Source organism: Aulonocara stuartgranti, assembly GCF_965226115.1.
Source record: "Aulonocara stuartgranti genome assembly, chromosome: 10".
Taxonomy (NCBI): domain Eukaryota; kingdom Metazoa; phylum Chordata; class Actinopteri; order Cichliformes; family Cichlidae; genus Aulonocara; species Aulonocara stuartgranti.
Genome location: NC_138946.1, coordinates 10,568,579 through 10,594,401, shown reverse-complemented (window position 1 = coordinate 10,594,401; position 25,823 = coordinate 10,568,579). Strand labels below are relative to the sequence as shown.

Below are 25,823 nucleotides of genomic sequence, written 5' to 3'. Positions count from 1 at the left end.
CGATTTTCTATCCACTCTACACAGATGACTGACCTTGGTGCATTTTGTGCAGATGCTTTGTGATGGAGAGCAGGAAGGATGAAGAAGGCTGCTTGAGTTGTTCCTGCTGTGGTGGTCAGATAACTGCTCACAGTGAGATTTACTGTCCTAGTGAAACATCCAGGTTAAATGGAGTCTATTTCTTTATATATTTGTATTCTCCTCACAGTTCCCCACTTGCTATCTTCATCTAGAATTGTGGGTTTTTGTCTCTGTGGGTTGTGGAAATATTAGAATTTCACCTGGAAATGAGTCCTTGGTAGAAGCATCACAGATTATTATACGCTGATTGATCCTTAGTGTAACTATTCCAGACCCAGACTGAGGCCTTCACAGCTTGTGACGCCATTGGTAGAAATTGTGCAGTATGAATATTCGTATTTATAAAGTACCATTTCTCTTGGGTAGACCTGTACAGTTTTTGATGGTATAAAACAGGGAGGTTGAATTGTTGATGCATTTTGGTCTGTTTCAGATGTTTGTGTCTTATAATCCAGTGGTTCTAAAACTGCAGGGGGATAGAGCCACTGAAGGTGGCGCTTGGACAACCAGGAAAAAATCTGGATTAAAACAAAGTCCGTGTAGATTCAAGTCCCACAACCAGCCAGCCATCTTGGAATGAATTTGGACAGTTATTTTGAAGCCCATGTCTAAATAAATGGAGAGAGACTCATAACTTCAATTTCATGGGTCACGGAGAAATAAAATCTGCTTCTGAAATTTTATTTTATTTATGTTTAAAAGGCACACAACCACAGTGGCATTTAAATCAAACAAGACTTAAGTGTAGACTTTCAGCTTTATTTCAAGGAGTCAATAGAAATATTACAATAACTGTTGAGGAATTACAGCAACTTGTAAACATACCCCCAATTTCCAGCAGGTCAAAGGTGATTGAACGCTTGACAATTAAGTAGTTTCATGGGGATGGCTGCTCTGTACTCAGCCAAAGGCTGCAAAACCAATCAGACAGCACTTCACAGTACAAATGGATACTGGCTCAAAGCATACTGCAAAAGCAACCCGAGAGTTTCTCAAGGCAAAGAAACTGGATTTTCTTCAATGGCCAAGTCAGCCACCTGATCTCAGCCCAACAGAGCAGCTTTTCACTTACTAAAGGCAAAACTGAAGGCAGAGAACAAGCAAAGCAACTGAAGGCAGTTGCAGTAAAAGCCTGGCAGAGCATCTCAGGCAGGGAGGAAACAGCATTTGGTGATGTCCACGTGCTCTAGACTTCAGGCAGTCATTGACAACAATTTCATCCAAGTATTTAAAATTAGATTTAAAATTATTGAGCATCTGTAAAATGGGAGGCCGTGTATAAAAAGGACTCCAATTCCTAAACCGTAAATGCAATACTTTTGCTAAACTGCTGATCCTTTTTCATTATTAATGATAAAAACGGAGTGATGTAGGGCTGGAACACTTTTCTGAAGTGGGACATGACTTCAAACATTTGATGACCTCTGATGTAATCCTTCAAGACATGTTGAGATCAGCGCTGTCTGGATGTGCTACCATTTGTTGCAGGAAACCCTGTTCTTGTTGTTACTGCACATCACTCTAGTTTTGAGGTTGTTCTCGTGCTGAAGCCTCCTCGATAGCACTTGATATGATGTATAAGACAGAACCTTAGTGACAGTTATCACTACAAACAGAGATTTGTAGTGGGTTAAATAGTTATAGAACAAAAACAGTCATTTAAATTGGTCATATTTGTTGCTATATTGCCATCCTGCTGGAAATTCTGATCTTGTTTTGTTTAGGTTTTTTTATATTGATGATGTTTTAAGAATAGTTGTTAAGAAATTACAGCGATCCGCATCTTTGTTGCTAAAAGGAAGCTTTTCAGTTCGAGGAGTCGTGACCTGCAGCTGTCATGGCGATGACAGTGAAAGCTTGTTGTCATGGTAATACCACTAACGTCTTGCTGGCATGGTAATGATAGTGAACTTCTGTCAGCCTGCTCCTGTGGCTGTGTGTGTGTGTATGTGTGTAGTTGGAGTGTTGAGTTTGCAGTGCTCTTCGTTCCCGAAGAAGACTACACACACATTTACGCACTCAAGTAAATCGAATGCGAACACTTTCACTCTCTCTGTTTCTCCGTAACACACTCCCAAAGGCACACACGCACACACACACCTACACACACAGACACACACACACGCAGTGCAGAGCTCCTGACTCAGCAGATTGCTGCCATCAGGTACCAGGAGCTGTGCTGCTGGCACTAAACAGCCATATCTATTCACACTGCCACAGGAGTTAGATTAGAGAGAATAGTTGGTGTGTGTGTGTGTGCGTGTGTGTGTGTGTGTGTGTGTCAGGGAAAAAGAGAGAGCACCAGAGAATGAAGGATGAGGTTGTCTGCTGTAATGATTTGTCGTGTCTCTCAGCATCTTTTCCTTTTAGTATTTTCCACTCTCCATTTCTCTTTATCCTCTTCTTTAATTATTTTTTCTCCTCCATCTGTTTCCCTCTCTCCTTCTCTCATTTGCAGTCTCCTCTAAGGCTCGTATCTTCCTCGTCTGTCTCTTTCAGTTATGTTATTTTGGTTGTCTCATCTGACATCCTGTTTTAGTCAGTCCATCAGTTGTATCGGTCTGGCTTTCTTCCATTTAGACTGATTTCATGGCATTAAAGGTAGGGCTGCTAGATTATGACAGAAATTATCATTATGATGACTTTGGTCAATAACTGTAAGACTGGTTATTTAATATTGTCATTTATGTAGTCACACAGGAAATCTTTTTGAATTGTAAAAATAAAAAATAAAAATACAGATGACTAAGTAGAGAACAAGTGTCAGTTTCTTACCGTGGAGTAGAAACTGACTTTGTTGGCATAAGGAGAGAGGAGACTGTGAGGCGGTGGTAGCCATGCAGAGAGTAATAAAGAAGCCTTCAGGTGAGCAAGCGCAACCATTAGTGATCCTTCAGCAGGTTCACCTGTTGAAACCTTTTACAATGTCTGGACAGACTGGGCAGACCGTAGGCCACCTCCTTCTGGCACCTTGGTTCCATCTGCACTTAAAGACTAATCAACAACATTTAAGGCTTCAGGTGCCAAGGTAACCCTTATTTAGCACCATTTCATATGACAGCCGTATCCTTAGTTCTCATTGGTAGCTGCTTCATTCACTACTCTGCGAATTAAGAAAAATCTAGTTTCACCATTGAGTCTGTGTTGCTGGAAATTGCTTCCACTGTAACCGTCAGTGAACTTAGGCTGCAAGAGAAATTTAAAAGACTTATGTTAAGTCGTTATTGATCATGTTCAGTGGGCTCGTATCTTCGGCCAAATCACATGTGATTGCTTGTGTGTCTTTGTAAAATGGGTGAATACGCTGAATACACAAAAACGATGTACAGGCTCGTTTTTTGTGAACATCTTGAGTTGATGTTGGACGATTCACGTTGGGAACCATAGCACTGTTTTTCTTGGCCTTCATGCATTCCTTATACTGGAGTTTGTAGTTTTCAGGCACTATCTGACTGCCATGGTTACAGTCATATTCAGTTGGAGCAATTTGGGGTTCAGTATTTTGCCCAAGGAAGTTCAGGAATGTGGACTGTCCAACACTCATTCTAGGCTGCACACAAAGCGTTTACAACTATAAGAATCAGGTTTTTCAGATACCCTTAGTTTCCCTTCCATAAACTGCACCACTCTTACTCCCTTTATGGGCTTGTTTCCAGCTTCTTTAACTCACCTAAAACAGATCCACTACCCTCTGTCCGCCTGTCTGTCTCTCATAGTACTTCATCTGTCATCCATGCTCTGTCTGCCATTCTGCATGCCTGTCTGTCATGTCGGGGGCTGCCCGCGTCATGCTTTGTGAGTGCTAGCATGGTTTCAGCAAGGCGGAAAGGCATGCGGGTGATATCCCAAGTGGTCTCCCATCGAGACAGAGAAGCTACACAATGCTGAATGCATAAAGCAGAAAACTGCATTTTGTAGCAAGAAGCACAGAAAGTAAATAAAAACTAATTGAGACGAACTGTGTGCAGAATTTGAAATGGGGAGATTCCCCAAGCCTTTACATGTTTACAAAACGGATGGTCAAGAGTTTTTGTCATTGCTAAATTTTAAAGTATACGCACAAAATAATTCAAATTTTAACTTGTTCCGCGTGAGGGATGTGAATTAGCTCTCTCCTTCTGTGGCCTCACTTTAATGATTGGTTTCTGGGCTCAACTGCTTGCTTCATTTGTATTTTCATTATATTCTGGATAGGTCCAAAATACAATGGGTACCTACAGTTACACTTTTAGATATTTTAAATGGGGGTAAAAGACTTTCTTGTAAGAATTAATGACATTAGATACTTTGATGTCATTTTAATTTTACACCAGTGATTAGAAGCAGAGAATTTCTAACAGCAGCTGTCTGACAGCAGTCAGTCAGCTACCACAATCAGCACAAATGTACAGTTTCTGATAAGCTTTTGTTTTGATTTTAACTTTGCTCCCAGTCTCTTGTAGTAATCAGTTGAAGACTGATGCCATCAAGCGTGTATGTCCTCTTGCAAATTAGGAAAACTAATACATGGCCATGCTGAAGTGTTGTCAAGCCTGTTCTTGCTGTTAGCTGTGAAATTAAACGACAGGTTTCGTTGAAGGTAGGTGCAGAAAGGAAAACGCAGTCCATTTTCCATTTTGCATGAATGCTAAAAGGTCATTTGAACTCATTTTTGGGTTGCTGGTAGACAACATGATGGCATCGTAACATCTAATATAGATAAAAACCTTCAGGGGCACACGTTGTAACCGTGTGCCACGTTTGCCTCTTCAAGTCCTAATTGTGTAGGAGGTGTTGGCAGCCAAAGAAACAAACACACACTCACAAACAGGGATTTTGCATATTGTAGTAAGAAGCTGTCAATTTATGGTCAAAACTAGGATATGGGAATTGTTTTATTTCAATTCTGACACAATTAATATTATATGTGGGCTTTTTGTCAAGAAGCGGGTGAAAATTATTTTAGCAGTTAAGCTCCTTTCCTTTTCATTGAGGACTATCTGTAGGTGTGCTGTAGGGACAGTGGCTGTAGTGCAGTGTAGTAAGTGAACACGCTCTGGTTAAGCCAAGGTAACATGTTCTTTTTAGGTTTTGAAAAAGCTTGACTACTTTAAAGAAAGCCATAAAAGAAACTCATATCACACTTAAACCTCCTCTTCTCTTGTCAGGCCTTTAGAATAACAGTATTTCTTCCTTGTAACTACTAAAGCTGGAGCTGGAGTCAGGTTTCCTTATTAATTTTGTGCTGGTTTAAGTTTTATCTATCGCTTACCAGCCTGCATTGCTCATTCTTATGCGTTTTTTTGTAATTTGTCAATGTAACAAATTGTTGTACAGCACTATGCGGGTAATATTTTTTGCCTTTAGTGGACACACCTGCAAAAACAGCTCCAGTTATAATCCCCATTGTAGGTAGGACTTCTTGAAAAGTGCATACACATGCTCTCACGCAGCATTATTATTATGCAGATAGTGCACTGCATTTATATTCTGGCTCAAACCCAACCGTGACAAGCTGACAGCGGTTAGTATTGGCCTCTCTGATCTGCTTTCAGCAAGTGTGTGTGTGTTTATGTGTGTAGGAGTGCGAGGAAGACAGAGAAAATAAGGACAGAGGAAGACGAGGATGGGAAGGGACAAGAAGGTAATGGGATGAAAGAAGTAGTGGAAGAAGAGAGGGAAGCTGAAGTAGCTACAATGAGAGAGAAATAGCAAAAGGATGGAACAAAAGGTGGCGAGAGGGAGGAAAAGACAGTAGGGGAGGGGAGGAAGTGGGAAAAAACTTTCTCACATTGCACTAATGAGCTCAGGTAAGAAATGGGACACAGTGGCTACACACATACATAGACGCTGCAGTTCAGTGCGCCTAGAAAGAGGGAAAATTAATCATACACTTCAAAAAGACAAATCCCCCGGTGCTGTTGCACCTTCTAAACAAGAAAGGGAAGGAGGTTTTCAGGGAGGGAGTAATACTGTGGAGATTGAGAAAAAGCAAACAGCAGAACGTATAAAAAAAAAAAGTTTAAAAAAGAAAGCCCAGATCTGACAAAAACATGTTTAAAAAAAAAGGTCTCTTGTGCTGATGGTTGGATTTGTGGAGAGATTACAACCTGCAGGGAGGAAGTTTCCACACATTCAAGCAGAGCCTGCAGGCGTCCTTGAAAACCCACAGACTAGTTTTTTCTCCTATTGCATGCTGTAGAACATATAAAAGAACAAGATAAGATTAGGAAAGGGGGGGGGTGTTGGAAACGGTCGCTGGGAGATCAGAGGATAAGGTGGTGCTTCTGTCAAAACAAAGAAAGAAATTATAATTTAGAAGCTGTGTGAAGAAGCGTTCCCTCTGGGAGCTCCCTCAAAGATCCCCCGGCGTTAATGGCCTCTGCAGTTTCAGCAACAGCCATAAAATAAATTGGAAAAACGGGGGAGAGTGTCGAGGAGATGTACCTGCGCTGTTTTACAGAAATGGGGGGAAAAAAAGTTTCACGCAGTCATACATAACTCCTACAACCTTCACACCAGCGTCAAGTGGTTTTACAGACCCACCGTCCTTGGAATTCACATGGATAAAGATTTAGACAAATTTCCTAAATGTATCTTTAAGAGGGAAAAGTGGAAGACGAAGATGCATGCACTCACCAAGTGTACATTACTGTTTATTAGGGCATACAAAGACTAGCTATCAGGTCACATGTATTGCTCCAAACATGGCTTTTCCCCAGCCTCCTTTGTCTTCATGGTCTTGATTTTTACCACAGTGCTGACTGGAAAAATTTTTTTTAAAATGGGCAGACTTTCCAGGAAATTTCCAGGAATTAAATGATACCAATAACAGGTCGTCTCTGTTTAAACAACAGAGGTTTATAACACCAGCTGGCTCCCCCAGTGATTTAAGTCTGTCCTGTTTAAAGACCAAATTATTTGAATGCGTGTTTCAGTTTCTGAGTTGCTTTAGATTCGGGTAATAGATGTTTGCCAGCAATCCAAGTTCTATTTAAACATTTCTTTGCTTTCTGACAAGTCGTAGTGCACCTTACAGGGCACCGAGAACTGCAGCGGTAAAGAGGTACTGTGTAAATTTGCCCTGCCAGCAGTGTAATCTCAATAAATTTACTTCCCTCTGTAGGTAAGTCAGGTTTAAATAGCTGATATTTGAGGCTCCAAGGTAAGCTTTTGATTTACTCATTTCTGTTGTGGAGCAGCGAATTCAAGAAAATCTTTTTTTACTCATCTGGCACATTTAATGCAAAACCTGATGTTGAGACAGGAAGGATGCCAGCTTTGTTTTTGGTGCAGATACAGGCGAAGTAAGGAAGCACATAGTCGTAGATGCTATCTTCTCGAAAGGCGTCTAGCACCGATAAGAACCGCGTATCACAGCAGACGTCTGAATGAAAAGAGCCTCTGTGTTTCCTTTGAGGAACAATAAAACAGTGAAAAGTGGAGGAGTGGAAACATTATGGCAGAGAGAAGTGTAAAAAATTTCATAATTTAACAAAAAAGCTAACCACTTTCCCTCTTTATTTCAAAATTTTTCGTTGGTTGGTTCAGTTCGTCTAAAATTTTAATTCTGCCATAAAGACGACTTTTAATGACCTCCCCTGTTTCTTTAATTACAAGTTTTGATACATCAGAATATATCAGTAAAGATGAGATTTGACAACCAATTGAATAGGTTCACTAACTTCACTAGAAACCCCTCTGTTCATAAAAGAGAAACAAGAGTTACCTGTAGTAGGCATCCAAATGGGAAAGAGTTAAGGCTCTAAAAGGTTTTCCACACCATTAACCTCCAATAACTTTAACAGTTTTCACTTTATATAACTTTTCAAATCGAATATTTCCAAGTATCCTCCTGTCTTTGAGGATGTCCAGCACACGCCTGCGTGTAAGACCTTTTTGTGTTTATTGCTGACTGTTTTTATAGCATCACCATCCCTTTGAAAATGTGAATATTCCTAAATAAAAATGGAAAGATTTTTAGTCCACATAAACACACAGTACAACCAAATACTCTGCCTTTTTTCTTAACATTTGGCGTTGTGCTCTTACTGAACTAAGCTTTCACACTCGTCTCTCTGGACACACACAGAGGTCGTCTCAGTGTGAAATCGCTCTCTGGTCTCTCTCAGCTCCATTCATGCATGTCCTGCTCCTCCATGCTAAAGTAACCATGAGGACAGCCTGCTGGTGGCAATGACAACCACACACACAAGTAACACACACGCCTTTAAAAAGGTCTATTCTGGATGTTACAGAGCATCTATGATATAATACTGTGTGTATTTTTTGATATAAGATCAAATTTGATATAAGATCAAATTGAGCGCTCAGCTACATTGAATCATTCAGCCCATCATTTGGCCTGACCCCTTTGGTCCTTACTAAATAAATATCTCAGCAGCTTCTGGATGATAAAAGACTCTGTAGAGACGTGCCCTGAGCTTTCCTCTAACTCTTCCATGAATTTGACATTTGTGGTTCTGAGTGAAATACCTGAACAACTATTGAACAGGGCGCAAAAGACATTCAATCCAGATGAAAAGTCTCACTCAGGGTAAAATGTAACAAACCTGATATCAATTATGTTTCATGTAGACCCAAAAAATGTTTAAAAAACACCTTATTAAGTTTACTTTATGACCAAGTTTCTAATAAATGACTCCATAGTGTGTTTATATGTGTATTGCTTATGAACTCCTACAGCATTCTCATACAGATGTATGGGATAAATAGCATTATTATGATTAATAAATAAGTATTTCTTATCTTAACACAAAGCTCGGTGCACTGTCATGTTTACCAACCAGCTTTAATGGTTGTTTCTTCCTTTATTTAAAAAAAAAAAATCAGTCTTTTGTTTTGTTTTGCTTTGTTTTTTGCAGATTTTCACAGAAAATGTATTTTTTTAATAAAAACGAGGAGACTGGTTTTAAACTGGTTTTAACGAGGAATTAAACTTTGTTCCATTTCCTGCTGCGAACTGCACAACAAGGGTCATCTGGTGGTAAAAAATAAAAAAAACAACAGCTGCTGCTAATAAAAAGTCAAAAGAAGAAAAGAGAAATGTGCTCGCAAAAGAGCTGCTGCTCATTATGCGGCACATAAAAATAATTAAAAGCGATAAATTGGGCTTTTCTGTGTTTTTAATTTTCACATTACAATTTTTTTTTAAATCCAGTAAATTATTTGCTGTACTGTTTAGACACTCGCTGTAGTTTTCAGATAATCTATTTCGACCGTTTCACCCTTTTTAAAACCTCGCTATGATCTCGCAGCTGCCACCTGCTGTACTGGTGCATGCATGCGCACACAAGCATGTATATATAAACATGATGCACAGCAGCAGGAGAGTCAGTGAGCCGTGCAGTCAGGACTCTGTTTGTGTAAACAGCGAGAGCCTGTTACAACAAGACATTCCAACATTAAGGGCTCCCCATGTTATACAATGGGAGGGAGAGATGGAGATCATCGCTGTGCTGTATATGCGAGGCTCACTGAAGTATGACTGCATGGGTCTGCGCCGTTTCCTGGCCTGCTGTGTGTGCAGACATGTGTGTGGAGTGTGCATGTGTTTGTCATTATCTGGTAAACGTAGAACTCGGCAATCCTCTTTCTGTTCAGTTATGGCATCACAAATAATGGGCCTGAAATGATTAGCCAGTTATGAAAACATTTTGATAATCCATTAATCATTAGGGTTGGTTTTTTGTACCGAGCAAAAACACTATATCTAACTCCAGCTCTGATTGTTACACACAGAATATCTTGAAGGTTTGGGTGGACAAAACAACCAATAATAATATCTCACATTTGGGCAAATTTGCAACAGTTTTTCTTAGGTAATATTCTGACTACCAATTAAAAGAGACAATGATAAACCAATAATTAGTTTCAGCCCTAACTGAATTACTCTCAGTATAAGAAAACATATTTTATTGTAATGTATTATTACACCATATTTTTTATGTAAAATCACCGGAAAAACCAACAAGCACCTACACAGCTTTTCACTTGTTACATTTTTAGTTATTGTTGAATGAGCCCCTGAACCCTTATTTATCTATTTATGGACCTTGGTGCAACTCCTGCATTCGTCCACAGTCTGAAACGAGCCGTTTTAGATCCGTTTAAGACAGCCTTGTCCTTATTGGCTGTCCCCCACAAGCACAAGGTTTGAATAACAAGTGGGTGGAGCTTCTGTGGTCACAGCTAGGGATGTGCAACCATATTGGGGAAATCCCTTCTCTATGTCATCATACAGACCCAAGAGTAGAGGAAAACTATTGGACATTCTGCTCATGTTTAATATAAACATCCATCATAGTGACAGTATACAGTATCTAGGCAAGTAAAGAAAAACATGTTAGGTGAACCAAGTGCCCCTCTGACCATTTTTAGGAAGCAGTTACCTTAAAACAGAAGACTGACCCTTCAGTGTCTTATTTATTAAACACAGAGCTTCTCACTAAATAATACTTGAATGTTTTTGTTATTATGCACCCGTGACATTATCTTCTTAATTCTCTGAGGTCTAAGTCATTACCAGTGATAATCCAGCCCTGACCCTAACTGTGGGCAATTAGCACAAAAGCATTTTTGTTTTTTATTTCACTGTTCTTACAGGTTTGGGCAATAAAGGACCAAAGAAAAGAATCACCTGCCTTACTTGCATTAAAATCTACTTCTTTTTTTCCATATGATCCATTTTGGCTCTTAAATTTAAGGTAGAGTTACCACCCAAGGTAAATAACAAAGGATTTTTACATATGTGTTAAATGTTGTAAATGCCCCATCTTTTTATTTGTCTCTATCATGGCTGGCACCGCATATGAAACACTGGATTGCATTGTGTCTGTGAAGGTTCTCAGTCATCCAGGTCATCGTAGTCAAAGGAGCTTGCAAAGAAAAGCGTCTGGACTTCTTTAAGTTGCTTGAAGACGTTTCACCTCTCATCTGAGAAGCTTCTTCAGTTCTAAGGTCAAATGGTGGGGAGTCCCAGATATAACCTAGTGGGAGTGACCCCCCACAGAGGGACAAAAGGACCCCCTGATGATCCTCTAATCGCCTGAGCCAAGGTGTGAAACTGGGTGTGGGTCCCAATCAGCCAGAGTTTCGGGTGAGCTCATTGTGAAACCTGGCCCCACCTTATCATGCGAATTCCTGAGGTCAGATGGCCCAGGATGTGAGTGGGTGTTAAGGCGTCTGGGAAGGGATCTCAAAACTGGATTATAGATGGCAGAGTTGGTGTCATAAACCCCCGCCTCTGTTCAAAGATGGTCGCTCACAGGGGACATAGATGGCTTCTTTCACTCCTCTTTCAAACCATCTGTCCTCTCTGTCCAAAATGTGAACATTGGCATCCTCGAAAGAATGTCCTTTGTTCTTAAGATGCAGATGGACTGCTGAGTCTTGTCAGACAAAAACTGGTTCACCCGAAAGACAAAACGCCAAAACACAGACTTAACAATGTGGTGTATGCTGTACAGTGCAGCGAGGAATGCCCAGACCTCTACATTGGAGAGACCAAACAGCCACTTCACAAGCGCATGGCACAACACAGAAGAGCCACCTCCACAGGACAAGACTCAGCAGTCCATCTGCATCTTAAGGTCAAAGGTCACTCTTTCGAGGATGCCAATGTTCACATTTTGGACAGAGAGGACAGATGGTTTGAAAGAGGAGTGAAAGAAGCCATCTATGTCCACTGTGAGCGACCATCTTTGAACAGAGGCGGTGGTTTACGACACCAACTCTGCCATCTATAATCCAGTTTTGAGATCCCTTCCCAGACGCCTTAACGCCCACTCACATCCTGGGCCATCTGACCTCAGGAATTCGCATGATAAGGTGGGGCCAGGTTTCACAATGAACACACCCGAAACTCTGGCTGATTGGGACCCACGCCCAGTTTCACACCTTGGCTCAGGCGATTAGAGGATCATCAGGGGGTCCTTTTGTCCCTCTGTGGGGGGTCACTCCCACTAGGTTTACATCTGGGACTCTCCACCATTTGACCTTAGAACTGAAGAAGCTTCTCGGATGAGAGGTGAAACGTCTTCAAGCAACTTAAAGAAGTCCAGACGCTTTTCTTTGCAAGTTTCTTTGACTGGATTGCATTGGCCACCTACGGGTTACACTGTAGGCTCTGCAAAGATTCACTAAAGAAGTCTAAATCAGACATTACACCTGAAAGGGTTAATAAATTGCATTAATAGTTTAGTAGGAATCGTGATATTGTGCCTCACTGAGGATCTTTTTTTTTTTTGTTTTGTGCATTGTCATTACAAAGAACTAGGCTTCACTTCTTTCTGTAAGAAACATCTATGTCTTCCACACTTTTCAACCAAGAATCAATTTTACCTGATGTTTGCCTGAGTAAATGCGACTGGGCTTGTTGCCTCTGCCTTCTGTGAGGATTTATGGCAGTTGGCAGTTTGCAGCAGCTGACTGAAACTACACTGGAAATGAGAATATTGAATATAAAACTTGATTTATCTTTTATTTAGCTCACTTTTTTATTTATCTTCCAGGATTCGTGTTTGACTGATATTTTTGTTAACGTTAAACTTACCCCATGCGGGACTTCACAGAACCCCTGGCAGTACCACCATTTGACAAGCACTGCATTAGACAGTATTACAGTATCTTTCACGGTGTGTACTTATCAGTGTTTCTTGTGTTTCCTGCCACGCTCCCTGCTGAAGGGAGTGAGCGAGGTCTCCTAGAGCGAGAGGACAGCTCCCAGCAGGGAGGCGCTCTGCAGGGCTCTGTTACATGCCATAAAGTGTGTGTGTCAGCATGCTCGCAGGCCTTGAAGACTGATACACAACTGATGCATGTGCTTTTTGCACACATAAAATGTGTCTAAATGGTGGGCTAGGCTGTTAGGGAGACTGAAGAACACACACTGCAATTCTGAACAATCCTAAATAAAATGATAGTTGACAGAGACCCCCCTGCTGTCCACATCAACCCAGAGGCATTTTGCTTATCGGCAATATCTTGACAATATAAGAATACAAAACGGCTTTTTAACCTGAATCCACTCACGTAGATAACCCCATGACTAGACTTTGTTTTAACTTTTAGGTTAACTGAGGTAACATCCATCAAGGCCACATGGGTCCACATGGACAGCCTTACCCTGAAACTTCAACTGGAATACTAAACAACCTTTACAACAAGCATTAACATGCGCCACAGTCAGCTGCGGTTTATCAGAGTAGAGCAGAAGTGAAAATGAGCTGCTGAAGATGAACTGTGGCTCCAAACCACTAAACCTCATTAGAAGGGGAGTCACATTTGGCCAAGCTGATAAAAAGGTGTAAACCTGTCACCAGGTCTCATAATAACGCTGTCAAATACAGCAATAAAAACGTGTTACTATAGCTGCATGGCAGTAAAACCGATTAGCAGTGAAGGTTTCTGTTTGGGCTGTTTTGTGCACTCACTAACCACCTAGGTACATCTGTTCAACTGCTCGTTAACACTAACATGTAATCAGCCATTCACACGGCAGCGCCGCAGTGCATTTACACATCTAAACATGGTAAAGAACCGCTGAAATTGACACCGCGCATAAAAATAGGAAAGAAAGGTCATTTAAGTGGCTTTAAACATGCCATGACTGTTGGAGCTGGTCTGAGTATTTCAGACGAGCAACAACTGCATATCAGTAACTGCTGATACGCTGGGATTTTTCCATACAGTCATCTTTAGGATTTACAAATCTTAAAAAAAAGATATCCAGCAAACAGGAGTTCTGTGGGGTAAAAAGCTAGGGGAGACTACTTCGAGCTGATAAGAAATTACCTTTTACCAAGGTATGCAGATGACCATCTCTCAACACAAAGATGTGGTCTTCTGCTGCTGTAGCCCATCGGCGGCAGAAGACCACACTGGGAGGCTACAGTTGACAAAGGCTCGTTAAAATTAGACAATAGAAGAAAATATTGCCAAGTCTGATGGCATTAAGATGGTAGCGTTAGAAGTTAGTTTAATTAGCATGAAATCCTGCCTTGCGTCACACAGTTAACCACGATTACACACGGTTTTGGGCATCCTAGTACCAACTTGTTAAAATTCCACAACCCACCTGAGTGTTGGGTTGACCTCATGGCTGCTTTCGATCAAAACGTGCGCCATTCACAAAGTTCAGATCATCTAAAACTAGTTTCTTAAAGATGACATTGAGTTAACCGTACTCAAATGGCCTCCACAGTTATCAGTCAAATAGAGCACCTTATGAATGCGGGGTAACGAGAGATTTGCATCGATGTGCAATGACAAATCTGCAGCAACTGTGTGATGGGATGTTGGAATGTTTCCAGCAGAAATGATTAATTAAGGTAGTTCTGAAGGCTAAAGTTGGCCCAATGCGTTAGTAACAAGATATACCTAATAAAGTGTCCAGTGAGTTTAGTTAGGGAGCTACTGTGTCTGAGGAAGGGCATGCCTGTCTAAACTATCAGTAAATCACTGGTCCCTGAATGGTTGTAGGGAGTTTCCGCTTGTTTTAGTTGTCCTTTCAGGATCAAACTTCTATCATTTTTTGTTCAGTCTCAAAAAACAGAATTTTTGGTGTGCAGGCGGCTGTTTTCTCTCGAAAAGCTCTGCTTTCTTAGCACCAAACAGCAGAAAGACGCTATCAGCAGCTACCTCAAACACAGTGGAGCTTTATGGAGCTTAAGAGCTTCGTATTTCCCAGAAGAGTCAGTAGAGACCAAAAACAGCAAAAAGAGAGAGAATATTTGAGTTATGTCTGACATTACTGAATGATAATATTGCTCTTTGGAGGCTACTTTTCTTAAACGGTGAGGGCAAAATGTACTTCTCAAAGGCCTGTTTTACACTCTGCCAAACTTTTCCCAATATAACATTTTCTGGTGTTTTTTTTTTCTTCCTTCAGAAATTATTCGTCTCATAAACTACAAGGAGCTCCCTCTGTAAAACTAATTTTCCTTGAGATTGAAATAATATTGGTGTCATGCAGTAATTTTTAAATTATATAAAACAAAGAAATACAGCTTTCTTTTTTTATTCTTATCAATTGTTCAAATAAGGACAAACATGCTCTTAATTATGTATCTTTTTGCACTATTTTCTCCAACTTGAAACTTCGCTTTCTTACTCAAACTGCACCTGAAAAGAAGACATTCCCCAAGCTCAGTGACACTTTTTGGTTAAATCAAGATTAAATTGAATAAATCAACTAAATCCCTAAAATGGGCCTGTCTTCTGTGTCTCCTTGCAGAGAAAACCCAGAAGGGAGAAAAGAGGAAGCAGAATGGAGTGAAGGATAAAGGGAAGGAGAGAAGGAAGAATAGTCCTGAGAAGAAAAAGGAGAGATGGAAGTCAGAGAACGGCTCCATGCTTAAAGAGCTAGGTACATTGTGTGTGCGTGGGTGGGTGGCTGCGTTTCCTGCAGTGTTTGCAGTTTTTCCAAACTACACGTCATAGGCTGAACCTGTGTGTGTCTGTGTGTGTGTTTGTGCATTTGTATAAGAAGGTGCCCACAGTTTTGTAGCCTTGATGCTTGATATACAATCCCTTAGTGCAAAACACCAAGACCTTACAAAAACTGAAAATCTAAGGATTTTACAGTTACACTTTGCCCTATAAACACACTATTAGATGATTTTGTCTTGAATAAATTATTTATCCGCTAATAATCAGTTTTTATACTGCCACTTTAGCATCCTCTCCACACTCTGTGTGTGTGCTATTTTGCCTTTTTTAAAAATTTCTTTTACAATCTTCATGCCTCCATCACGCCTTTTCCGTGATAGCTGCTGATCAGCTGGCAGGTCCGATGGCAAAATCTTTAATAGAAGCTGACAGCAGGTCTAATATGATCTATCAATCTCTGGGCAGCGTTACGTCACTCACAGAGAGAGAGGGAGAGATTAAGAAGCACAGTGTGGTGTAGGGATACACGACGACTGTTTTTTAAAATCATGTCAAGTAGAGTTTTAGTTATAGAAAAACTAGAAGGACTAGTTATGGTCAGACTGGGAAATGTGGAAATCTGTATGTATAAGCTTACAGACCCTAACAAATCAGATATTTATCATTTATTTGAGAAGTAAGTTTTGGTTGTTGTTGTTTTTTACTGAAACTTCGGAATTGTCTTAATTTTTTAACAATTTAAACACTTGAAACATGTAAACGTTGCCACCTCACAGTAAAAGGCTTCTGGTTTTGAATCCACCGGCCAGTACAACCTAAACAGCCCTTCCTTAGTGTGTGTAAATATGCAGGTTGGTGTATGTAGGTTGGTACATAATGAGTCCACTTAATTTTTTAGTCTCTTACAATGGGGATCTGTATATACAAATGGTGGCTTAGGAATTACTAAGCAATTAATGCAAAATTGCTACAAATGTCAGGATATTTGGTGATTCTAAGTGATTCATAGGTGTAAATGTAATCGTGCATGATTGTCGGTGTCTATGTTGGCTCTGTGACAAACTGGTGACCCTTCCAATGATGTACCACACCTGTCACCAAGGGACAGCTGGGATAGACTGCAGCTTCACCGTGAGCTTGATTTAGACAAACAGTTAAAAAAATGGATGGATGGATGGCAAAAGACAGAAAACAATTCCACAGATAGAATTTAAAAAAAGGCCAATCATCAAGACTTTAAGTGGTGCTGTAAAAAGAAGGTTTAAAACTGTTGACATCTACGGTGGGAGTCTTTAACTCTTTGCATCAGCTGTAAATTCAGGTTACGTACATTTTTCAAAGCCATTAAAGAGCAACTTGCATCACTTGGCAAAATGTAAAAAAACTAAATAAAGTAGGAAAAAATAGACCCAGAAATGATGGTAAAACTAAAAAGAGTAAACAGCTTCAGTGTGACAGGAGGCCTTTCATCGTTGGGATAAAGATGGAAGATAACGGCTGGCTGCCGTGTCAGATGATCCATCCCTCATATGTGGCTGATTTTTGCAGCCACCTATGATGCTCAGAAGATGGATATTATATGGAAATTGAGCAAGCGGCTTATACAGATTTTTTTTCTCCTAACATTGACAATTTATAGAGATATTTCGAGCGCACAGCGAGTCGAAGCGAGTGAGAAGATAAAAGCTCAGTGACTCACTCGAGGACAGTTGAGAGACGTTTGATGGACACGCTGGCGGCTCTGGTGATTGAATCTGGAGCTTTTAAGTTGTCAACACAAGACAAGCCACCTGCCTGACTATTGAGGTGCAAATTAACATTTCAATGCGCTGACATGCATATAAAAGTCAAAAAAGATACTCTACTCTAAAACAGTTTGTCCATCACTAAGCAGCAAGAGAAGGTTTTATTTCTTCTGAGTAGGAGAGACAGGCTTAGCTTCGAGGAGGCTATGAGTCAGTGTATAACTGTCGTGTGTGTGTGTGTGTGTGTGTGTGTGTGTGTGTGTGTGTGTGTATTTCTTAGGAAATAATCCAGGTTCTTGTTAGACCCAGTAGAAATATGTTGATTGATGTGTTAAATCAGGGGTGCAGACACCAAAGCCTCTCTGTTCAGAAACATGGGAGCTTCAGATTTTAAGCTGAGTATTTACCCATCTGTTCACGTCCATCTATTATCATGGCTCGCTTTTAAAAGTTGGCACAAACGACTGCAGCATTTCTGCTGCGCTGCTAAAGTCACATTTCCTGACATTTTGAAAACATCATCAGGTTACTTTTCTCAATGCTGCGTCTTCATGGGACAGTAGCACTGTGACAGTTTGATGAGAGCTGGTGCTGTCAGAGCACGCCGTCCGAATCAAACGCAGAGTTTCCTCCTGTTTCAGGTTTTGTCTTTCAAATTATCGCTTTTATCTCGGAAACGTTTTGCTCCAGAATTCCATAACTCTCAGAAGCCATTTGAAAAAGGTGACAACCATGCATGTTGAATGGTCTTAACATGACAAAATCAAATAAGAGGAAAAGCCTCTTGGCTTAAAATATATATGTGGAATCCTTTGTGTCGATAGTGATTATTATTGAATGGACTGGGGGGGGTTTGTATGCCAACACCTTTAACCACTCCTATGAGCAAATTACTTGTTTTTCACACATGCACTGCAGCTCTGAAGTTTTCTAGAGTAGACATTACCTGATGGAGATGCATGTCAGAACATATACTTTAGACTTCAGAGGGAGACAAAGTTACAGATGATTTGGAAATGTGCAGAGGAGGGATAGTGAATATAGTAGATAAAGGATGCTGGACATGGAGATACCAGGCAGGAAGAAAAGAGGAAGACTGCAGAGAAGATTCATGGATGTGGTGAAGCAGGACTTGCAGAGGGTTGGCGTGACAGAGAAGATGCTGAGGATAGGGTGAGATGGAGGTAGATGAACTTCTCACAGTGAGTGAGTGGATTACACATCCTTCCTTCTGCAGACTCTTCTCAGGCAGAAGCCTCACTTACACCCAACTGTTTCCAGCAGTAATAATGATGTGTGCTACATTTGAAAAGAGGGGAACATCAGACGGCGACTTGATTCTGCCAAGATCGCCTGGAGTTCATGTGTGAAAATGGCTTAGTTTTATTATTTAAACTGCACCATATTGTCATTCTTTCCACTCACCAGTGCCCGGAAAGTGGATTTGCAGTTGTTGACAAATACACTTGTAAACACAAATGTCAACTACCTTGAAGGGTGCTATAAACCATTCTGCAAATATTTATATAGTGCTTATAAATAGGAAGACTTGAGTAAAGTGTTTCCAGAGAAACGAAAAGACCTCAATTTCAGGGGAAAAAAGACACATCAATAAAGTCTTTTTTTTTAAATTGTGTAAGAAAAGAAAAATAATTAACACGCAAAAAGTGAACACACGAGTTCTGACATCCTATATGTTTGCGTGGGTGTCTAGAAACAAAAACAAAGTCTTCTGTATCTTCAGGCCACCTCTAAAAACAAGCTGCTGTGCTCTAAATAGCTTCTATATGTAGGACATCAAGTAGGTGGTTTCGTAGCCTTATGTAACCCTTGTTTTTGTGTACCCATATCTAAAGATTTGTGAATATTGCTGCATTCCATAAAAAGCTGTAGGCTGCTCAGACAGTCACTGTACCTGATTAATATCTGAGAGCCTAAATGAAAATGAGTTCTAATTAGACGACTAATTGTGCGCTCTAATTTGTCGTCCTTTCATCTGAGTTTTTACGTGCCCGAAAGCAACTCGCGTAGGGGACGGATAGGCACGGGTCTGTGTACGACGGCCAAGACACGCGAAACGCATTAAAAAAATACATAAACGGGAGATCTCAGCACGCTGGCAGCGGCACTAAAGCAACACGTAAAACGCAGAGAGCTCGCTTCCTTCCTCTGATCTCAGAAAACGAACATGACAGAAAGTTGCTGAAAGCTATGAAAACCAGCCGACAAAGATTTCACGCTGTCATCAAAGGATGAAACCTGAAGCTGCTCTGTTGATAACAAAATGGGCTCTGGCTCTGAGGGATTAAAGCTTTTTTTTTTTGGTAGGAATTATATACAGCCAAGCTTAACCTCACTCTACTGTTATAACATTTCTGTATCATAAAATTCATATATACGCCCACAAAGATTCAGGTTCCACTGTGAGCCTCCTGTGTGACAGCTGCAGGCTTGACTTCTGAGAAGCGCATTGCAGTAAAGAGTGTTTTGTGTCTTAGTATCAGTAGATTTAACTCAGAATCTTCAGAAAACTCAAAATAGGCCATCTTTCCTAACCTTCCCTCCAAAGTCAGTTTCACATTTTAGCAACACGAGTTTCTTTCAGTAGTTTTGCCAGCGTTACTTTTGCTAATTCTAACCGATTCTTGATTCAGTAAACGGAAAAGGCGGGGCTGCTTTTGATAGCCCTCGTACGCTGAAGTCCCTCGGTATTGAACTAGTCACTTTGGTTTTAATTCAACCAAATTGCTTATGTTACAGACAAAACAGATTTTTTATTCAGTAAAATTGGAGTAATGACGAAAACTGCAACCTTAAAATTTCACATTTGCATGCTTCGTCGTGCCGTTTTTTACTACACTCTCTCAACAGCAGAGAACTAATTCATATCCAAGCAAATTCAGGCCTTTGAAAGATGAGTTGACTGATCCTAGTAGTTACCACCTGATCAGAGCGAACACTGTGTGCTATTGCTGCAGTTTAGCCTTCACTCTGGGTGACGACATACAGCTTTCTACTGTAGATTTATTTAATTATTAAAACCTTTACACACCCTAGGATTAAACCTGCTATCCGAGTGCTGCACTGCACCCTGTGCCACTGCCAAGGGAGGTCATGTGATCGGTTCAGTTTGTGTCTGTTAGCAACATTACTGGAAAAACTTAGCGATAGATATTAGACGCGTGGCTTGGCCCAACTAAGAAGTCATTAACTTGTGAAGTTGATGCACAAATTTCTGTCTTGATGCACGCTCAGAAATACTGGAAAGTTGTTTCTGTTATCTGGAGGTGGCGTTTTCAGTGGGAGAAACATTTCATCACTCATCCAAGTAACTTCCTCAGACTCAGCTGAATAATTCTGAATCGTTGGAGACTGCAGAAGTCGCTTGGATGAGTGACGAAATGTTTCTACCGCCAAAAAAGTTAGTCAGGATTCTTTTCCGATGCAAGTTTGGGCAATTTTTAATCCTTTGCATGCTATCCTCCCAAATACATACAGTACAAAACAATAGGAATACACTGCTCTCAAGAGAATATCACAAACTGATCTACCTTCAGATACACTTTTGAGACTAAGTTTATGGATGGCGTGTAGCAGAGATATGCAGTCTTGAAGTGCTCTTGTTAACATTGTTGGGGAGATTTTTTAATTTAGTTACATTTGAGTTTTATAAATTCTTCATAACGGTGATATGATTTTTCTTCACCCTCATGAAGATTTAGTTTTGTCCTTTAGGTTTTGTGCTTTATGCCCCAGTGGAGCACAAAACCAAAGGTTTGGGAAGATTTTGATCCATTGCCTACCGACTGCAAAACGCTGTACTGTGTTGACCAGTGAGGTGCCAGCTGTGTCTGTCTGCCATTTGGTGCTGAGCGGGTAGTGCACTGTGGGTTTTAAGAGCTTTTTCAAAGAAGAGAGGTACCTGCTGCAGCTGAAAACACCACTGTAAGAGCAACAAGAGTGAAATGATCCGATGCAGTCATCACTCAGTAAAAGGCTCCATAAAGCTGAGGGAAGCAGAGCCACAGACCCTCTCCCGTTGTCTTCATATTGGTATCTGATTGATTGGTAGTATCGATTTCCACTGGTAGAGCTGTTTGCATATTTTGAACTGCACTGTTAAAAGTTTATGGCAGACTGACTTCAACTTACAGTAGGATGTCGGTTGGTTTGAAGGTATATTTGGTCATTACTGATTTAAATCTGAGAAGCCTTTTGTGATTTTAAAATCACCAAAATGATTTTTACTATATTACGATTCATGTGCGTCATATCATACATAGCTTGTTTTTTGGGGGGTTTTACCGATCCCAAAGCCCAATTTTAAAAATGGCATTGTCATTGAGGACTGTCATTGGCTCACTAAGGCTTAGGGGCGGAGTCCAGCCATCCAAGGCCATTACGAGGCTACATATATACTCAGAAAACTGGAGTCAGTTTCTCCACAGATACTTTAAAACAGCACAACCATCATTTTATATTAGAAATATAAAATTTGATCTTTCTTGAGCTTTATCAGCAATTAAAAAAGAATAACTAAGAGGAACCATTAAAGCATTTTTTAATTAAATGTTATTAGTGTAAATTACATGGAGCTGCTCCATACTTTCACAAGGCATACCACTGCTTAGAGGTATTTTACTCAGCAGTAATTTAATCACGAGAAAATACAGAGTCGTGTTGAGTTTTTGGTTATATTTGACTGATTATTAATTGTTTAATTAAATTTTTGACTTCAGGGATACAAATATAAAATATGACAAAACTACATACCTGTGGTTTGTGTAGTCCAACGTAGGATGGTGCCCGGCTTAGTTTTCACATCACATTTTAATCCTTTTTTTGCTCAGCTGATTACTTTTCAGTTTTTTAGTCCAACTGGTGAGTGAAGACACATTTTTCCCTCATGAATGGGTGGTTGTCAGGCGGTTGCTAAATGCCTTGTATCTCTGTTCATTTACAACCTGACCAACTAACTGCAGGTGGCTAAAATAAATACAGGGAGTGCAGAATTATTAGGCAAGTTGTATTTTTGAGGAATAATTTTATTATTGAACAACAACCATGTTCTCAATGAACCCAAAAAACTCATTAATATCAAAGCTGAATGTTTTTGGAAGTAGTTTTTAGTTTGTTTTTAGTTTTAGCTATTTTAGGGGGATATCTGTGTGTGCAGGTGACTATTACTGTGCATAATTATTAGGCAACTTAACAAAAAACAAATATATACCCATTTCAATTATTTATTTTTACCAGTGAAACCAATATAACATCTCCACATTCACAAATATACATTTCTGACATTCAAAAACAAAACAAAAACAAATCAGCGACCAATATAGCCACCTTTCTTTGCAAGGACACTCAAAAGCCTGCCATCCATGGATTCTGTCAGTGTTTTGATCTGTTCACCATCAACATTGCGTGCAGCAGCAACCACAGCCTCCCAGACACTGTTCAGAGAGGTGTACTGTTTTCCCTCCTTGTAAATCTCACCTTTGATGATGGACCACAGGTTCTCAATGGGGTCCAGATCAGGTGAACAAGGTGGCCATGTCATTAGTTTTTCTTCTTTTATACCCTTTCTTGCCAGCCACGCTGTGGAGTACTTGGACGCGTGTGATGGAGCATTGTCCTGCATGAAAATCATGTTTTTCTTGAAGGATGCAGACTTCTTCCTGTACCACTGCTTGAAGAAGGTGTCTTCCAGAAACTGGCAGTAGGACTGGGAGTTGAGCTTGACTCCATCCTCAACCCGAAAAGGCCCCACAAGCTCATCTTTGATGATACCAGCCCAAACCAGTACTCCACCTCCGCCTTGCTGGCGTCTGAGTCGGACTGGAGCTCTCTGCCCTTTACCAATCCAGCCACGGGCCCATCCATCTGGCCCATCAAGACTCACTCTCATTTCATCAGTCCATAAAACCTTAGAAAAACCAGTCTTGAGATATTTCTTGGCCCAGTCTTGACGTTTCAGCTTGTGTGTCTTGTTCAGTGGTGGTCGTCTTTCAGCCTTTCTTACCTTGGCTATGTCTCTGAGTATTGCACACCTTGTGCTCTTGGGCACTCCAGTGATGTTGCAGCTCTGAAATATGGCCAAACTGGTGGCAAGTGGCATCTTGGCAGCTGCACGCTTGACTTTTCTCAGTTCATGGGCAGTTATTTTGCGCCTTGGTTTTTCCACACGCTTCTTGCGACCCTGTTGACTATTTTGAATGAAACGCTTGATTGTTCGATGATCACGCTTCAGAAGCTTTGCAATTTTGAGACTGCTGCATCCCTCTGCAAGATATCTCACTATTTTTGACTTTTCTGAGCCTGTCAAGTCCTTCTTTTGACCCATTTTGCCAAAGGAAAGGAAGTTGCCTAATAATTATGCACACCTGATATAGGGTGTTGATGTCATTAGACCACACCCCTTCTCATTACAGAGATGCACATCACCTAATATGCTTAATTGGTAGTAGGCTTTCGAGCCTATACAGCTTGGAGTAAGACAACATGCATGAAGAGGATGAAGTGGACAAAATACTCATTTGCCTAATAATTCTGCACTCCCTGTATGTTGTGGATTAGTTACTGAATTCTTCGATTTTTTTCATGTGAACTTTGCACGTATGGGGTAATTTTATCGTCATGAGCATCAGTTATTAATCTGATCACACAATTTTTAGGCATATGCAGTGTAAAAACTACAGTGGGTCCAGCATGTCCATCATCATGTGTATTTGCACCTCACAGTCCAGTATCTAATCTGGCAGAGATGTTTTTCACCCACACACACAGTGACTATCAGCAGTGACGCAGGACTGTCTCTCATTTCCTTATTTAACCAGAGCTGAGCATCACAGAGCCGGCAGTCGAAGTGAATGTGATCAATAAACAGGCAGATAATAACACGGGGCACAAGAGCAGTTTGGCTGTGCATACTTGCTTCCTTTTCTGAGATTATCTCCATCCTTTTTTGTTTATCTCTCCTTTTCCCCCACTCATCTGTTACAGTTATTTTTTATACTGAATCTCCCCTCTCTCTCTCTCCCTGGCTCTGTTGTTATGAAACTCCCTCTTTCTGTTTATCTTCTCTCCTGCCTTTCTCGGTTTTTCCACCCGACTGCTGAGGGATAAGGACTGCAACTTGATGTTGAATACTTGCTGGGAAATCATAGCTCGAATCGTCTTTCCACGATAAACAAGTCCTTCTGTATATATGGTGTGCTTCTGTTGTTTGCAACTGTAACATTTGTCTGCATTTGTGTGTCTATGTGCGCCTTCTTCTGTCAACCTGCTCTATATATCATTCTCAGTGTGTCGTCTCTGTGTTTGTCTATGCGTGTCGTATGTGTTCATATCTCACTGTCTCTGTGTGTGCGTATGTGTGTGTGTGTTTGTGTGTCCGGCCATCTGTTCTCTGTCGGGTCTGGTCCTGACTCTCAGGGCTTTGTCTTCCTCTCTCTCTGTTCTGGGATCAAGATGACAGACGTGTATCATAACTCCTTCTCAGATGTGCTGTCCCCTATCCGCACTGTTTATTAGTCAGGCCCAGAGGCTAGTGATGATTAGAAAAAGGAAAATTGCTTTGAGTTGTTTCTAATGTTCCCCACGGGTGCTGAGGAATTTCATCTTAAAAGGGGACGTTCATTCTCAGCTTCCTTTTTTTTAAATCATGGGCTCCATTAGAGTAGCTATGAAGTTCCCAATCAACCATATTTATCCTGTATTGTGCTCAGTTCATTCTCCGTCTTGAGCCAGCTCTGTTCCCCCACCCTGTAAGCCAACTTTCTTCTGATAGGCTGCCCCTCGTCAACAAAAGCTTCGAACGGCAGGTGGGATGGACTTCAGAGCTACGCGTCTGAATTGATCGCATTAAGGATGTCCACACTCGCTGACATCATACAGAGCCAAGAGTGGGGAAAAAAATCCGAATTCAAGCGCTAAGTAGTTTTTCACGTTTAATGTGAACATCCAACATTGTTTATAATTCAAAGTTACATGTTTGATTCCAGTTAGATTTTATGATTTATAAAATAGTACACAAATAGTAGAGCCAAACTAATATCTGATTTTTTAAGACCGATATCAATATTTGGTGATTGAAAAATCCAATACTGGGACAGTTTAAGTTTTTCTTTCAGACACTGAAAATAAAATTTAAATAAATGTCCTCGTTACGTGTGGGAATTTATTTAGTTGTTTACTTGATTCTGCTCAGATTATCTGATCGTGGCTTCGAAAACCATGTGTTACTTACAGGGAAGTTTCATAGCGCCCTCTGGTGGACAAGCTGCAAAACATGAACACTCACAAAATCATTGAAGGGTGTTTCTCCCGTCTCTTCTTTACTTTTTTAAATGTCATTTTTTCAGATGTGAATAAAGTCGATGCCTTTAGATATCAAATACCTGTAATAAGACCAGATGAGAACATTGGTCTGCACTGCCTTAGTTACAGCGACTTTAAAAGAGCTTTAAAAGGCTTTTAGATTTAATAAAACCTTGAATAAAAATAAACTAAACCACATTGCTAAAAATATTAAAAACGTGCTCTCTGTTTATTAAATAACAGTTTATTAAATAGTGGATCATAAAAGCAAGGTTAACATTTCTGAGA

At 40.5% G+C, this 25,823-nt stretch overlaps 1 protein-coding gene across 2 annotated transcripts in view; it reads left to right on the top strand.

The window, feature by feature from the left end:
- jade2 (jade family PHD finger 2) overlaps positions 1–25,823 on the top strand; it is a 233,344-nt gene that overhangs the window by 188,225 nt on the left and 19,296 nt on the right. Inside the window, exon 12 of one of the 2 annotated variants that reach the window (XM_082548883.1) lies at positions 15,317–15,448. The exons of the other annotated variant lie outside the window; for it this stretch is intronic. Coding sequence (XP_082405009.1) covers positions 15,317–15,448 — 132 coding nt within the window. The remainder of the gene's footprint in view (positions 1–15,316; positions 15,449–25,823) is intronic. 2 annotated transcript variants of the gene reach the window in all.